This window comes from Pollicipes pollicipes, unplaced genomic scaffold (genome assembly GCF_011947565.3).
Source record: "Pollicipes pollicipes isolate AB1234 unplaced genomic scaffold, Ppol_2.1 Scaffold_3447;HRSCAF=4054_pilon_pilon_pilon, whole genome shotgun sequence".
Classification (NCBI taxonomy): domain Eukaryota; kingdom Metazoa; phylum Arthropoda; class Thecostraca; order Pollicipedomorpha; family Pollicipedidae; genus Pollicipes; species Pollicipes pollicipes.
This window is the reverse complement of record NW_023596297.1, coordinates 30,443,650-30,457,800: the sequence shown is the minus strand read 5'-3', so window position 1 is coordinate 30,457,800 and position 14,151 is coordinate 30,443,650. Positions and strand designations below refer to the sequence as shown.

The window sequence follows — 14,151 nt, the reverse complement described above, 5'->3', positions numbered from 1 at the left end:
AAGTGAGGGTCATGGATTTGCAGGGCCCGACACGCACCGTGCCGCCACCCAGCCATTGCGCACACACATAGTGCTGCCACCTCCAGGGCGCTGTCAAACTACGACTTCTGCCACGCGTCATCCGTGGAAAAGACTCCAGTGACATCTACCGCCTACGCGTTATTCCCTTTCCTGCTCGGCCTTGCATCTCCAGTTTTCAAGGCATCGGAAAATGGAAGAACATGACTGATGTGCCGTCCTTTGGCCGCGCTCGTCCCGTGCTGTCGTCAAAAGGCGCTACATCGTATTCATGCGAAGGTCATTATGCGGTCCAGCTGGCGCAGGGCTCAGGTGTCGCATTCAGCCGATCACGGGCCGACAGCGGCGGTTCGTGGTCAGCTAGTTAGCCGTGGCTGTCATCACTGCTCGTTACGTAACGAGTTTGGATGCCGAATAAGAAGACCTGGATGTTAGGTAACCGGCCGGGCTAATTAAGCGCATTCCGGCTCAGCAAGCACGAAAACGTTGACCCTGAAACATCATGGTAGTGAACGTCTTCGTAGGCAACAAACTGGCTACCTCAGCTCAGCACTAGAAGCGAGGACATTTCCTTCGGGAATAAATTGTCATTCATCTGGTTTCCTGTAACACTCAATAGCATGGCTCTTTGGTGGCAAAACTGCTGTTGCCTCGTTAACCTGGTGGTCTCGTCATCTTCCAGGGTTGCGCCTGCTGATCACCACATGTCTAAGCCTTTCTTCGGCCACAAACATGCTGTATGGCTTGCGACACCGTCACCGGTCAAAAACTCTCTTTTGATGTATGTATACACGTCCAATCGCTCCGTCACAAAAGGGTAGCATGCATATCACCCGGGTACGCAGACCACCTGAGTACCTGAACCATTCCGAAGACCGAGCACAGGAAATCGATGCACGTACATATATGTCTCGCCTTTACGGCGTCGGTGCACCGGGGTGGCAATACACGGTACCTACTCCGCCTTGCACAAACCACCAAAACACTTCACTTGGCTCGCGGCCTCCACATACCAGAGATCTCGGCTAATGACATCACGCAGCTGATTCTACCGACAGGGAAGCATGGGAGATGCCACACCAAGCACCGCATGAGGTCTCTGTGTCACGCGGAGCTCTGACTGACTCAGCTTGCCAGCCGACGGCGAAAAACAGCCATCTGACAACACACACCGGAGAAAGCAGCCAGCGCCTCACGCCGTTACACGCCGAGATGGCCCGGTCCACGACAGGCCTGGCGACCGAATCAATCAGCCGTCACTCCGGTGGCGAAAGTAGTCTGATAACCGCAGCCGCTACCGCCGAACCACACATGAGGCCGGGTGTCGGCGGCGGCGTGAAACATTCCTCCCACATCCGAGCACTGACATCCATGACATGAAGGAGGGACACAGCTCGCGGACGTATTATTCGAAAGCCGCGAGGCGCTGGAAGTGCCATCTATCGCCAGTCACGGCAGGCAGAATTTCAAGCAAGCCCGTCATGTTATCGGCGTTCACGGGATGCAGGCCACGCAAGCCCGCCACATCTGCCATCTATTGACACTCACAGCAGGGAGAAGTCCACGCAAGCTCGCTGCACAGACTGTCATCTATCGGTGCTCAGAGTAGGCAGAAGTCCAGACAGGCTCGCGCCGGTGTCTGCAACAGCTTGACGTGGTTGTAGACTTTGAGCGCGGGCCCGAGCTTCAGGCCAAGGCCTCGCAGCACGTCCATCCTGGCCAGGCATCAGCAGCGCCGGTCCGTCCACCTCCTGTGGGAGACGGCACGAGGTGACGCTTTCAAACGGCGGTGTGCATAGCTCCAGTCATCACAGTTCAGACGCTGTATCCGAGACCACCGCGGACCACGCCACCGACAGTGGCACGAGCTGAACGGCAGCCGCCTTTATCCCATTAACACAGCCGCCTGTCGCGTCTGACCGCCTGGCACTCAGCCGGCACCGGAGGGGGGCCTCCCTCTGAATGCTGCCCCGCGCTCGCTGACAACCGTACCAGCGGCGCACCCGCTGGCCGCAAGCACCGGACGAGCGGCGCGCCCCGCGGCCAACAGCACCGGCGCGCCGGCCGGCTACGCTGGCGGTGCACTCACGTGCTTGCGGAAGGCGTCGGCGTGTTGGGCGAAGCCGTGACGGCTGAAGTAAGCGGCCACCTCGGCGGTGCTCCAGCCGGAAGCGTCCGGTACGCTGGGGTCCACCGGCGCGTCCAACAGCTGCAGCGGCCAGTCTCCAGCCGGACCGCCACCGCAACCGGCGCCGGCTTCGGCGCCGGCTTCGGCGGCGGTTTTTGCGCCGGCTTCTGCACCGGCTTCTGCGCCGGCTTCTGCACCGATTTCGGCGCCGGCTTTTGAGCCCACTTTAGTGCTGGCTTCGGCGCGGTTTTCTGCGCTACCTTCGGTTGCGACGCCGCCACCGCCGCCGGCTTCGCCAGCAGCTCACGGGCAGGCGGCGATTGTGGCTTCCAAGCTGAAGTCAAGGGGTCAAGTCAAGGTTGAGGTCAAGTGCCGACGGCGACGTGCTGACATCTCGCTGTGCGCACGCACCAGATGCCAACGCTTGCTGATGGCGTTTTAACGGGCAGCGAGACCTGTTTCAGTACATCACAGGATTACCAATCCTAACTTTTCATGGTTATCACAACGGGCTGACCTTCGACCTGTCGCGGCTGACCATCGATCCGTCGCAAGTTCCACACGACCTTTCCGCACTCCAGGTCCCTCAGAGAAAGAGAGACACAAAGCTGGGCACTTATCACAACCGTCACCAGCCTCGCCTTGGCAAAAGGCCTGCCGGAAGGTGGCCAGACGTTCCTCGGTGCACGCCTACCCCCTCCCACTCCGGCCCCCCACACACACCCCACCCCAAGAGCGCTCTAAAACCGTCCAAAACCGCTCCAGAACCGCTCTAAACTAGCTCTGGTGAGCTGGTCCGCTTCCACTCTCAAACAGCATCCACGGCTCCACGTGCTCCCTCTCGTCGCCCGAGCCGCAGCGTCGCGCGGCCTCACCTAGCTTGGCGGGCCGGCCGGGACCGGGCTTGCCACCCGCGACACTGCAGACACAATCCACTCGCCGACCGGCTTTCGCCGCACCACCGGCCGGTGGCACACCATGTGGTACGCCTCGTCGCACTTGTCGCAGAATATCAGCTCCTGCGGCAGACGCCGGTGAGCTGGGCCGCCTGCGCGGGACACTCTAACGACGGGGTGTGCGGGGTGAACGGAACACTGGGCGTGCAGAGCGCACACAGTGGGCGGGGTGTTGGTCGTGCAGAGCGCACACGGTGTGCGGAGTGCTGGACGTGCGAAGCACACACAGTGGGCGGGGTACGGGGTGCTGGACGTGCAGAGCGCACACGGTGGGCGGGGTACGGGGTGCTGGACGTGCAGAGCGCACACGGTGGGCGGGGTACGGGGTGCTGGACGTGCAGAGCACACACAGTGGGAGGGTACGGGGTGCTGGACGTGCAGAGCACACACAGTGGGAGAGGTACGGGGTGCTGGACGTGCAGAGCACACACAGTGGGCGGGGTACGGGGTGCTGGACGTGCAGAGCACACACAGTGGGAGGGGTACGGGGTGCTGGACGTGCAGAGCACACACAGTGGGCGGGGGTACGGTGTGCTGGACGTGCAGAGCATACACAGTGGGCGGGGTACGGGGTGCTGGACGTGCAGAGCACACAGGGTGCGCGAATGCTGCGGCCAGGGCGGCGGGCGGCGTGTCAGTAGTCTTTTATAAGAAGAGGAGTGCCCACGACATCGCAACACGGCAAGGCAAGGCAGCACAGGTCCCGGGTACGGTGTCATGTCTCCTCCGAGAAACTTCGTTTCCGAATGCTAAGCACATTTTGCTTTGTCTCATGCGAAGAGAATATGCAAGTAAGTTTAATTTCAGCCCCGTGAATCCCGACGCCTAAGAAACCGTGTATCCAATGTATCTTTTGGCCGAACATAGTGATCAAAATGAGTGACGATTGACAAGGTCGCGGCTTCCTGTTGACGGAAGTCGTGTCCTTTTACGGAAACCTGTAATGACAAACGTCGCTGGCGTTTACAACTTCTCGCGCTATCAATTTGCCTTTGAAAGTTAAGCGTTTGCGTATGCTTTGGGAGGTCTTACACATCGTCAGAAAATCAAACTGCGCATACGCAGAGATCTGTGGAATGGTACGACGCTCAAAAATATCGTGTTCATGGTGTCTGGTTCTCGCGGGGATACCACGCATCCGCATCGGGTTTAAAAATTAGGTGTGAGCTGTGCGAAAATGCATGGAATGAACAAAGCCTATGTCGGGGAAGTCCATATGCCCTGTTCGTCTGAGCTTTACTGAGCACGTGCGTGACGCGAGCAACCGGACAGAGAAGTCCCCTTTCGGAGACCATTTTTCTTGACCAACACTTGAAGGCTGGAATACAGGCGGGTACAGAACCTTCTAGAACTCTTTAATATTAAGAGCACAGGACCAAAAAGGAAAATTACTGAATCTGCTCTTATAAGAAGTCGGCGACTGGGCCTCAACGTGCAAAGATTACCATGGCTGATCTAGCGAATACGATCAGTGCCTCGGTGCGTGATGCGTGTTTAATTAAAATCGTGTCTGCAGCCACGGGTTTACAGAAAAGCATTCACAGAAACAATGAGTCGGAGCTATCTATATCATTCCCGGAATACTGGTAGCCTGTCAAAACTATGACTCGCTGTCTAAAAAAAATCCAGCTGGCTAGGCCCGTAGGTTTGAAATTACTGTTCGTAGTACCTTGCACCTATTGATGTACTTTTTAGTCGGGATGTCAATGCATCTCCATGTTTCAGTTTTGCCGTCCATGACACCAAAATAATGCGAATAGTAATGCTGGTGTGTATGGTAATGTTACTCGCAGGTGCACTGATAATGATGATGGCGAATTTATCACGCTGATTATCCTGGTCATATGGCGCCTGGCAGCTGCACCAACTGACAAAAACGCAACATCACAATGCACAAGAGCATCGCCAACAGGAACGGATTGGAGAGCTATGGGCGTCTCTGGTCCGGCACGTATGACGGGGCCCCTTCGTCGCACACTCACCCCGCCCACGTCCCGGCAGAGCTTGCAGGTCTTGCAGTCCATGCATGTCCACGGGTGATTTTGCACGACCTTGGCCAGGCGTCTGCTGTATCCCAAGCAGCTCGGGTGCGCTGGAGAGCACGAGCACAAGGTGAGCACAGACCGGTACTGAGTCAGTGACTAAAAACACGACCCGCTGCGATCGGACGATGGACGAGCAGGAGGACACGACCCTCATTCGTCCTATGGCAGTACCCAATCGAGAAAAATCAGTACTGCGGTTCAGGTACCCTACATGGAACTCCCGGTAGGAGATCCAATAGTGCGGCGTCACGTGGGTTTTTGTTTCTAGAGCAAGAACAGCAACCGCTTCTGTTCGGCCACCGTCATGGCCCTTAGAAACAAGGTCAGCGGAGGCTAACCATGTCGAGGATAGAGCACGGGGCTTTCCGATCGCAAATCCGTCGGGCAGCACCGCCGGCGCAGCCGCGCCGCCAGCTCCGGTTGAGCTGACACAGTGTCTGACACAGAGCCGCCCGCACACAGCACCATGTAATACACAGCAGTCAGCTCTGTCGCTGCTTCAAATCTCGGCTGTTAAGGTGGCAGAGGGCGGGCCGCGGCGGCAGCAGAGCGACCCATACCAGAGCGCCGCCGACCTCGAGTGACATCATCGCGCCACTCATCTTGAATTACCCCTTTAGCTTTGGATCAGGTCACTAGCCTGCTGACCTGAGCTCAGGTCGCCAGTCAGCCACTTAAAAATCGGTAAATGGCCTTGACCAAACTTCAGGTCAAATCGCAGCCCACCAACCACAGATCTATGGGGTCAGGTTAACAACCCACCTGCCTTTGGGGTAAGGTTGACATCCCACTCACCTGGCGTCTGGCACTGACGACACACCAGCACCACCTCATGTTTGGTCTGCTTGTGACAGAAGTTGCACACACGCCTGGCCGGGGCGGTCGTGGAGGCGGTAGTGGTGACGGTGGACGTGGAGGTTGCAGTGGCGGCGGCGGTGGCCGCGGCAGGGGCAGCAGCGACGGCGGCGGCAGCGGACGAGCTAAGAGCGCTCATCACCATCTTCTTGGCTCGCTTGGCCGCCGGCTGGTCGGTTTGCGTCGGGCGCGTCTCGCTCGGGTCGAAGATCACCTTGGTTTTCTGCGGGAAAACGAAAACAGACCCGTCAATTGGGGCATTTTCAGAGACCGGTGCAGTTTCAACAGGGAGCCCGAGCAGCGGCCAACGGTGGGCTAGCTGGAAACAGTCGATGGTACCCGACCGCACGCCCCTAATATTGATCGATATCACATGGTGTCGAGACAACCCACGGGCTATGAGGGTCAAACAACGGATGATTTGCGGAGAAGATCCCGGGCCAACCACGGTCAACGGACGATTTGGGGAGAATCACGACTCAACTTAGATTCGCGTCATTTTTTTTTTTGCGAATTTCGGGGAGCTGCGGCCTTCGGAAACAAAAATCGCAGATATCAGGTCCCAAGTGTTTCAACCAGTACGACATCACAGCGAAGAAGTCTGCAAGGACTCAGCTTCAGCACGTGCGCGTCATTAGCGTCGGATCGCTGCGGACGTGCGGGACCAACTGATGGGGCGGGGGGGGGGGAGGGGAGCAACTCAGATAACGCAAACCGCCGAGCCGACGTGGTTCGTCAGCCCGGACGAGACGTTCCACAGCTTGCGCCCCATCAGCTTGTGTTTGCATTAGTTAACGTGATTCGGTGTGAAGGACATGGCGGCATTGCGTCTCCGTTATTCCAGGCCCCGCGGTAGTAACAACGCGCGATCAATGTCGTGGAAAAGCACATGAATCAGGCTACCTAGTGTCACTCATGGCGTACGTGAAGGAGCGGCAATTTGCGAGGGCCACTGGTTACGGAATAGCTCATTTCCTGTCCGAGTTTCGTATCAGTTGAAATCTATTAAAGAAGCAAATAGCGTAGACCGCCGCGTGCTGATGCATTGCAAACGAGTTTTAGTCCTTGTTTGAGTCGGTTGGTGGTCATATACAAGACACGATGACTCGAGACTTATTTACCTACAAAAAATTGACTATATCAAAAAAGACCCGCATATTTTAGACAGCAATGCTCCGTTGGGGGACTGAATGCACGCTGAAATGCTGACTGACGTTTCTGTAACACAACGAACCGGTCATGGATCATTAGGCGTTCGGCAAAGGACTATAATCCGTAATTTTGTCACGTTATTTTGGTATGTATTGCGTCTTTTATTTAAATGAGTCTCAAGTCAACATATGTCATATGTTATTGCGAATTTGTCAGTTGAGTAGAGACGGATAAAGCAAAAATGAGAAACGACCAGTGAAATCAACGAATTGGGTTATGTTTCCAAAAAGAGATTCCTGAGGAATTGTTTATCCGTGACAGCACATTTGTGTTCTGTGTTTATACATGTTACTTACAGGACACATCGCCATCAACCCGGGCCGCCCGCATCACATCCGAACATATCACTACACCAATGGTGATGTAATCGAGCGGATGGATGTACGCGTGCACGCGAACCAGCAGGACTACCTTCACCCGCGCCTCATCCTCCACATCGTCAAAGGCCCAAATGCCAATGGAGGACCTCGTTTTGCTGCACTGGAGAAGGCAGCAGTCACCAAACACCAAGACACTGGAGAAGGCAGCAGCCACCAAACACCAAGACACTGGAGAAGGCAGCAGTCACCAAACACCAAGACACTGGAGAAGGCAGCAGGCACCAAACACCAAGACAGCTCAGGCAGCTGTTCACCGTTATGCTGCAGGCACGCGGCGTGTCAAATCCCATGCGCCTTTGGGAGGCCACCAGAACAGCACGACCAGGGATCACCTGTGCTAAGTCCAGGCCGAGAATCCTAACAAGACATCGTTAACAGCAGCCAGACCTACAAGGCACTGGTCAGGCTCGAGAACAGGCTCACTGTCATGGGAGCAGCCGGTCATATCGTCTTCGGTCTCCCGAGCCACCGTAGCACGAGAACTATTGCCTGTCAGCGGAGTTTGTCCTGCAACACTCGGACCCGCAAGACACCCCGAGCCACCGCGGCACGAGAACTATCGCCTGTCAGTGGAGTTTGTCCTGCAAGACTCGGCCTCGCAAGACATCCCGAGTCACCGTAGCACGAGAACTATCGCCTGTCAGCGGAGTTTGTCCTGCAAGACTCGGACTCGCAAGACGCAGCAATTTCAATTGACGAAACTGAGGAATTTTGAATAGCTGACGTTCTCGGCGACTGTGACCAACGGTAAGTACTGCCGACACGCACATACCTTGGGTGGGTATCTGCGGGCATCAGTTCGGCTCTCTGCGTGACACTTTTTAAACACACTGTTTCATGCCCCACTCCTTTTCGGTTTAGACCTCAGTGCACGTGTTTCTCGGGCTGGTTTTCACGGCACCGAGCGCTTTGCTGTTGGCCCCGAACACACCTACGGCCAGGCAGCGCCGACATCGCTTAGTGATTTACAGACGGTACAGCAGCATACACCGTGTGGTTCGCTATACGTCTTATCTGCTCTGGTTGTCGATAGCGGTCCTTAAGAACGTCCAAAAGCGGGCGGATTCATGGTTACAGCGTATTAGCGCATGACCGAATCCGAAAATGGAGTCACGTCTTTGCTAATTCGGTCGCCCGTTTCCTCCCTGCCTGAATTAGTTGGTCTCGTGCTACTACAACGCCGCACCGAGATCTGGCCCCGTATTCATGATGATCTCAAACAGGTACGGCCATTTCACCATAGCTCAAGAATGGCTTCCGCGAACGGCAGCCTCATTCGTAAGAGCGGGAGTGCTCGGACGTGTCACGCCATGCAATTGCGATATTAGAATTCCTCTGGCACAAACTTTCCGCAGCGGAGAACTCTATACCGGTGTTTTTATTTCGGAAACCAATTCATCCCTACGACAGGTGTCAATTTTCACCTCGGGATTCTCAAGATCATAGGGGCGTTACTTCAAGGAGGAGTGGCAATGTTCCCCGGCGAGATACGATCGATACCATAGCGATATCGCTATTGTGAAGAGGGTGCCCAATGAGTCTTTCATCCCGCGTAGCTCACTCTTTAGGAAACGGGCACTCATTTTTGAAAGGGTGCTCATTTTCTGTCAAGAACCCTGTCCATCTCACCAAGTCCCATTTTGTACCACTGTAAAAAATTGGATAGTGGATCGCGCGGTATAAAAGATGGGATGTGCCTTGTAAATCGCAGACCTACGGCAGGTTAAAGTCGGACCATCGATTCAGTGTAGTCAATTTCAAGGAAATCGTTTAATCTGATGGAACAACGGAAAGTTAGACGAAGCCATACATCTCTGAGATGCTTTCTTAGGCAACGCAACAATTGAATGGCCTGATTTCATTGACCTAGGGTCAGATATGAAGGTCAGACCAGGGCCAAAATTAACCTGCTGTCCTTCTCTAGGGCTCGCTGTTTGGGGTAGTTTCTGGTGCTCGTTTATAATTTAGTGATAACATGAACCGCATTTGGGATCTCCCATGGATTTCTTGTAGGTCAGAAAAGGCTGCTGACCTAAAATGACCCAAGTCATCATTTCGTGTTTAGGAACAAACTGCCTAGCTTAATCTTTCTCGTTCATTCAAATCCAAAACTCAAGGCGGTCTTCCATGATTTTGGTCACCATGACCTGGAGGTCAAACAAGGTCACTGACCTCGAATGATTGACCTTTTCTTCCAACAAGTTTGTAGGTTCTGGGGACACTTTGGAGACCAACTTGGAGTTTGACCTTGTCTTACATTTTTCACCCGAAGGTCATGACCTAGGAGGCCAAAAATTTGACCTGGGAGTTCACGTACAGGTTAACACACCTTGTGAACTTGGTGTCTGTAGCTCTCTCAGTTCCTGAAATCTCAGGGGGGTCAAATTGACATCCACCCCACCCGAGCCAAGGGCATCCAACCAGCCACCCGGTCGCGTGTTAATATCCAGGGACGTTATCTTAGTAACCCTGTTTCTCACCAACATTTCTCTTCATCTGCAACAGCATGAGTGCATCTTCATGTCACACGTTTTTCGTCCCTCACTCTGCTCAAGACCACAGCGATGGCAGAAAATGCGCCAATTCTCCGTCCCGAAAGGCCTCTTCTGCATCATTTGAAGGTTTCGCTTCCATGAAGTAGGCATTTTGCACCCATGTTGTGTCACATGCCCGTTTCATAGCCTTAGAGCATTTTACAGTTGTACCAGTCCCAGGGCTGGCGTATGATGGGCAGGACAGCTGGCAGCTAGCCAGCGAGGATCAACCAAGACTCGGGCCGGCGGCACCACGTTGTAAGGCTAACCCTCCGCACGAAGTGTGCGTGGCTAGTTTTGCTCAACAAGTGCCCCAAACCCAAAACCACTCGTGCCAACCGGACTGAACCGGATTGCTAATAAAACCAAATGGATTACTAATGGAAACGCTGCCTTCAGTACTGTTCTGTAGGAATCAGACAGGCTGTTCCCAACTCATGGACATAGTGCGAGAGATTAGAAACAATATTTTAATGATGCACTCGCACAGCAGTCCAGCATTTTGCGAAAGTCTTCGGGCCATACGCAATGGCAAACTGACATCCGATGACGTCACTTCTTAGCTGAGTACCAATGTTCTAATGATCATACATATCTCCCGCCAACTGTTTTAATGTTCTGACGTGCAAAAAGTTGTAGCCTAGATTTATCACTACGACTACCTGTACGCCCGCATTGCTGCGGGCCGATAATATTCTGCCCGTAGTACGACGCGCAAAAAGATAACCTGGATGGAGCCAGAGGTGAAAATTTTTCGGTGCTGAAAACGGAAAATGAACGCCCAAAATAGTAGCATTTGGTTATCTCAGTCCCTTATGTTAATGTATACGGGCATTGTTTTAGAGTATACGCGAAAATAAAGCCCAGAAAGCAGGAGCACAAGGTCTGGTAGGGGGAGGGCATATGGCTCACAAGGGGTTTCGCGATGGTGAAAGGGCCCCTCTCCAACGAGATAACCAGATAGGGCCCACTGGGTTTACAGGGGGCGCGATTTTTATTGTTTTGTTCTGCGTTCCCTTCGTTAACTTTAAAAGCAGTCATAAGCTGCCGGAAGATACCATACTACTTGCATTTTGAAGTCAACGGACTACAGGAAGCAGCCATTAAAAACTGCATGGAATAATCTGCCGGCGCTATTCATTGTACAATGGTTGAGTGAAATAACAGATAGGACTCTAAGACTTTGTGATATATTCGCCTGGGTTCCTTTCAACCTTCTGTTATCATCAATTATAGAGGAAAATGTTGTAACATTCGTTTTAACCTGCGCGCTCGCAAGTCTTGAAACAAACAAAACGCCTAAACCCGGCGTTGCAGTCTCCCCAGCCGCGCGGAGTCTGCTCTGTGGCTAATATCGGGCGACGGCTAGCGGGCGTACGAAAACTATGATGCATCTGAACTCAGTACCTTTGAGCGCCTTAAGAGCACCAATTCGTACATTTAGAAGGCAGCCCGAGCATGTTCTTCGCCTTTGCGATTTGTATATTGATGATAGGAAAGGATTAGCATTTACAGCATCGCGAACTGGTGCTGAAATGTGGTGGTCGAGCTGAGTGAAGGTAGGATCTACACTTTCGTGTTGCTGCGAACTGCCTATCTGTTCGGAGGACAAGCTCAAAATTATAAATGTGAAATATACGCCGGTCCCAAGCCTACTTGTAATTTTTGGTACGGCTTTAATTGCAAAAGACTGTTCCAAGGTTCAAACAGACAGGGAATAGACCGCCCGTTGTTGCTGGTCTGACCGACATGGACCCGCATTGTCCAGTATTCCCCAATGGGCGTAACAGGTACTCTCAACTGACATTTGAGGCTAGGGTTTTTATGGCAACGTACACATATATGGCCAACGCTAAATTTTAAAATCCAACGCCCCCGCCACCCTCACTCCCAGGCCTCACTAGAATCCGTGCCGCTGGGGGCACGCGCCTGCGTTGAACCTCTTTACCTTCCCCAATAACAGAACTCCTGTGCCTACACACGTTAATTTGGCAGCGGTGCGTTTAAGCGAATGCGGCGCAAGTCGTCTGTTCGTAGCATTTCCTTGTACCCGGTACCTACGGTTGTTTCATCTCTGGTTCTTGCCCGATGCGAAACAGCGAACGGTAAGCGCACGTTATTTGCTGACGATTTGAAAACATAAGCGTGGCGCGTGTGATCCGCATTCCAGCATGTAGAAAGTTACACGGAGCTGACCTTATTCGCCACCCAATCGGTGCTAACTCACGCCAAGCTTAAAGAAACCCGATCAAATACAATGACACGGGAAGGCCCTGAAACACCGGGGACACACATGTATACAGTCAGGACGGAAGCATTGCAGGGCGTAATCCACAACATGCCATCATATATGTGTTTTTGGTGCTTGGGAACATGCAAAGAAAAAACTTTGCGCTTGAATCTAGGCCCTAGGAATGGGGAGATCGGAATGGTAATATTGTTACCATGCGCGCATGAAACCAAAACTGGGACACGACGTACCTTTACTCTTTTTCCGTTGTCATTGATGGCATCGTTTCCATCTGAAGTCCCCTCTGATGTAGGTGATTCTGTCCGGTTTACCATCATCTCCTGTTTTTGTTTTTTCGATGTCTGGAGAGCGAAAACATTGACGCCCGCTTTCAGCAGGTGCCCGGCGTTCACTTCACGTTGAAGCGCGACGGCCAAAGGCGCGGTGGTGTATTGATTATGTGCCTTGTCTTTGAAGTATTTTTCCACCTCGGCCAAGGTCACTGTCCTTGCATTTTTATCAAGTGCTAACGATTTGACCGCTTCGTGGATGGCAGCACTAGCCCGATCAGAATTCAGGATAAAGGCACCTCCGTACATGGATATCCCTTGAATATTATCGTTGACGCGTATCCAGTTTCTGATGTCTCTGTAGCTCACAGAACCCTTGTAGTCCACCCGAACAATCTTGTGTTCATCTGTCATTTGCTCCAATGTGTCGTTAGCAGCTTCAACATCCACTCCGAATTGCTTGCTGAGAACATAGGCAATGCGGTACCGATCTGGACGAGCTTTGCGCTGCTTCAGCTGGTCAATGGCGGTCAAAATGTAATCCTTGACACACTGTCGATTTTTCAAACTTGCCACTGTCTTTGCCGAAGCCATAAGTTCACCAGGCAACACGAAACACCACAGCGCGCCCCTCACCAGCCACCTCACGCCATGCTAGAAAAATACCCCACCTTCGTACAGGCCTGATGGAAATGCATTGTGGGTAGAGGTGAAGTAGTAGGAGCAAGTAAAAGAAATAGGGTGTTGGCCAAATGGTGCACTGAGAGATACTCCCTGGAGTTTTCTTTTGATCTATCTCATAGCTGTAATTCCATAATAGCGGAACAGCTCGCTTGAGTTTTAGAATGTAGGTTTTATTTTATGAAAAGTTTTCATTTTTTTTAAAAGATATCTTCCTAATCATTTTTCAACCACTTCCCATGTAGGCGAACGTGGCGACGGAGGCGTGGGGAGGGGAAGCGAGCTAATAGACGAGCAGCTGTAAATTCCCTGACGCATTTTACCAGATCGGCTGTGCATTCCCCTGTAAGCGCTATCTTAGGTTTTGTTCCAGTTCCGTAGTAATGAGTTTGGTGCTGAGCGATAACGCAAGTGACGTCTTACTTACCCAGTCCTCTGTTCGGTAATCTATGGCTGACGATGAAGGATTTTTATTGCTAGTGGACGATTGTGGTCATCCCCGTGGGGCCTTCGTCATACCTTACACGAAAGCATTGCACATTATTTAAAATGCTAACATTTTGCCGGTCATGCTTGCAATTTAAACAAAGGTAATAGTGCTGTCGTATTATATTTCCGAAATCCTGGAATGACGGAATAGAATTGTTCTGTTCTTTGGAAGCCGTCCTCTCTGCTTTAAAAATGTAACCTAGTTGACTCAATAATTTAGATATATCGCATGATGTGTGGTATGCTAGAAGACGAGGTGGTCACCGTATCTGGTCGGAAAAACATGAGAAGCTCCATGTTTGTCGTGAAATTGCCACAATCGAGGCCTTCCGA

The 14,151-nt window shown here is 52.7% G+C and overlaps 1 protein-coding gene across 1 annotated transcript; it reads right to left on the bottom strand.

The window, feature by feature from the left end:
- Positions 1–3,081: 3,081 nt before the first annotated feature.
- Positions 3,082–13,300, bottom strand: LOC119092422 (histone acetyltransferase KAT6A; the record flags this gene model as incomplete). The annotated part of the gene is made up of 4 exons (XM_037215384.1): positions 12,610–13,300; positions 5,943–6,225; positions 5,085–5,194; positions 3,082–3,165 (listed from the first exon to the last, which is right to left on the bottom strand). Coding segments are annotated over exons 1-4 (1,110 nt in total), but the record flags the coding sequence as incomplete, so codon positions are not given.
- Between the last annotated feature and the right edge of the window lie 851 nt (positions 13,301–14,151).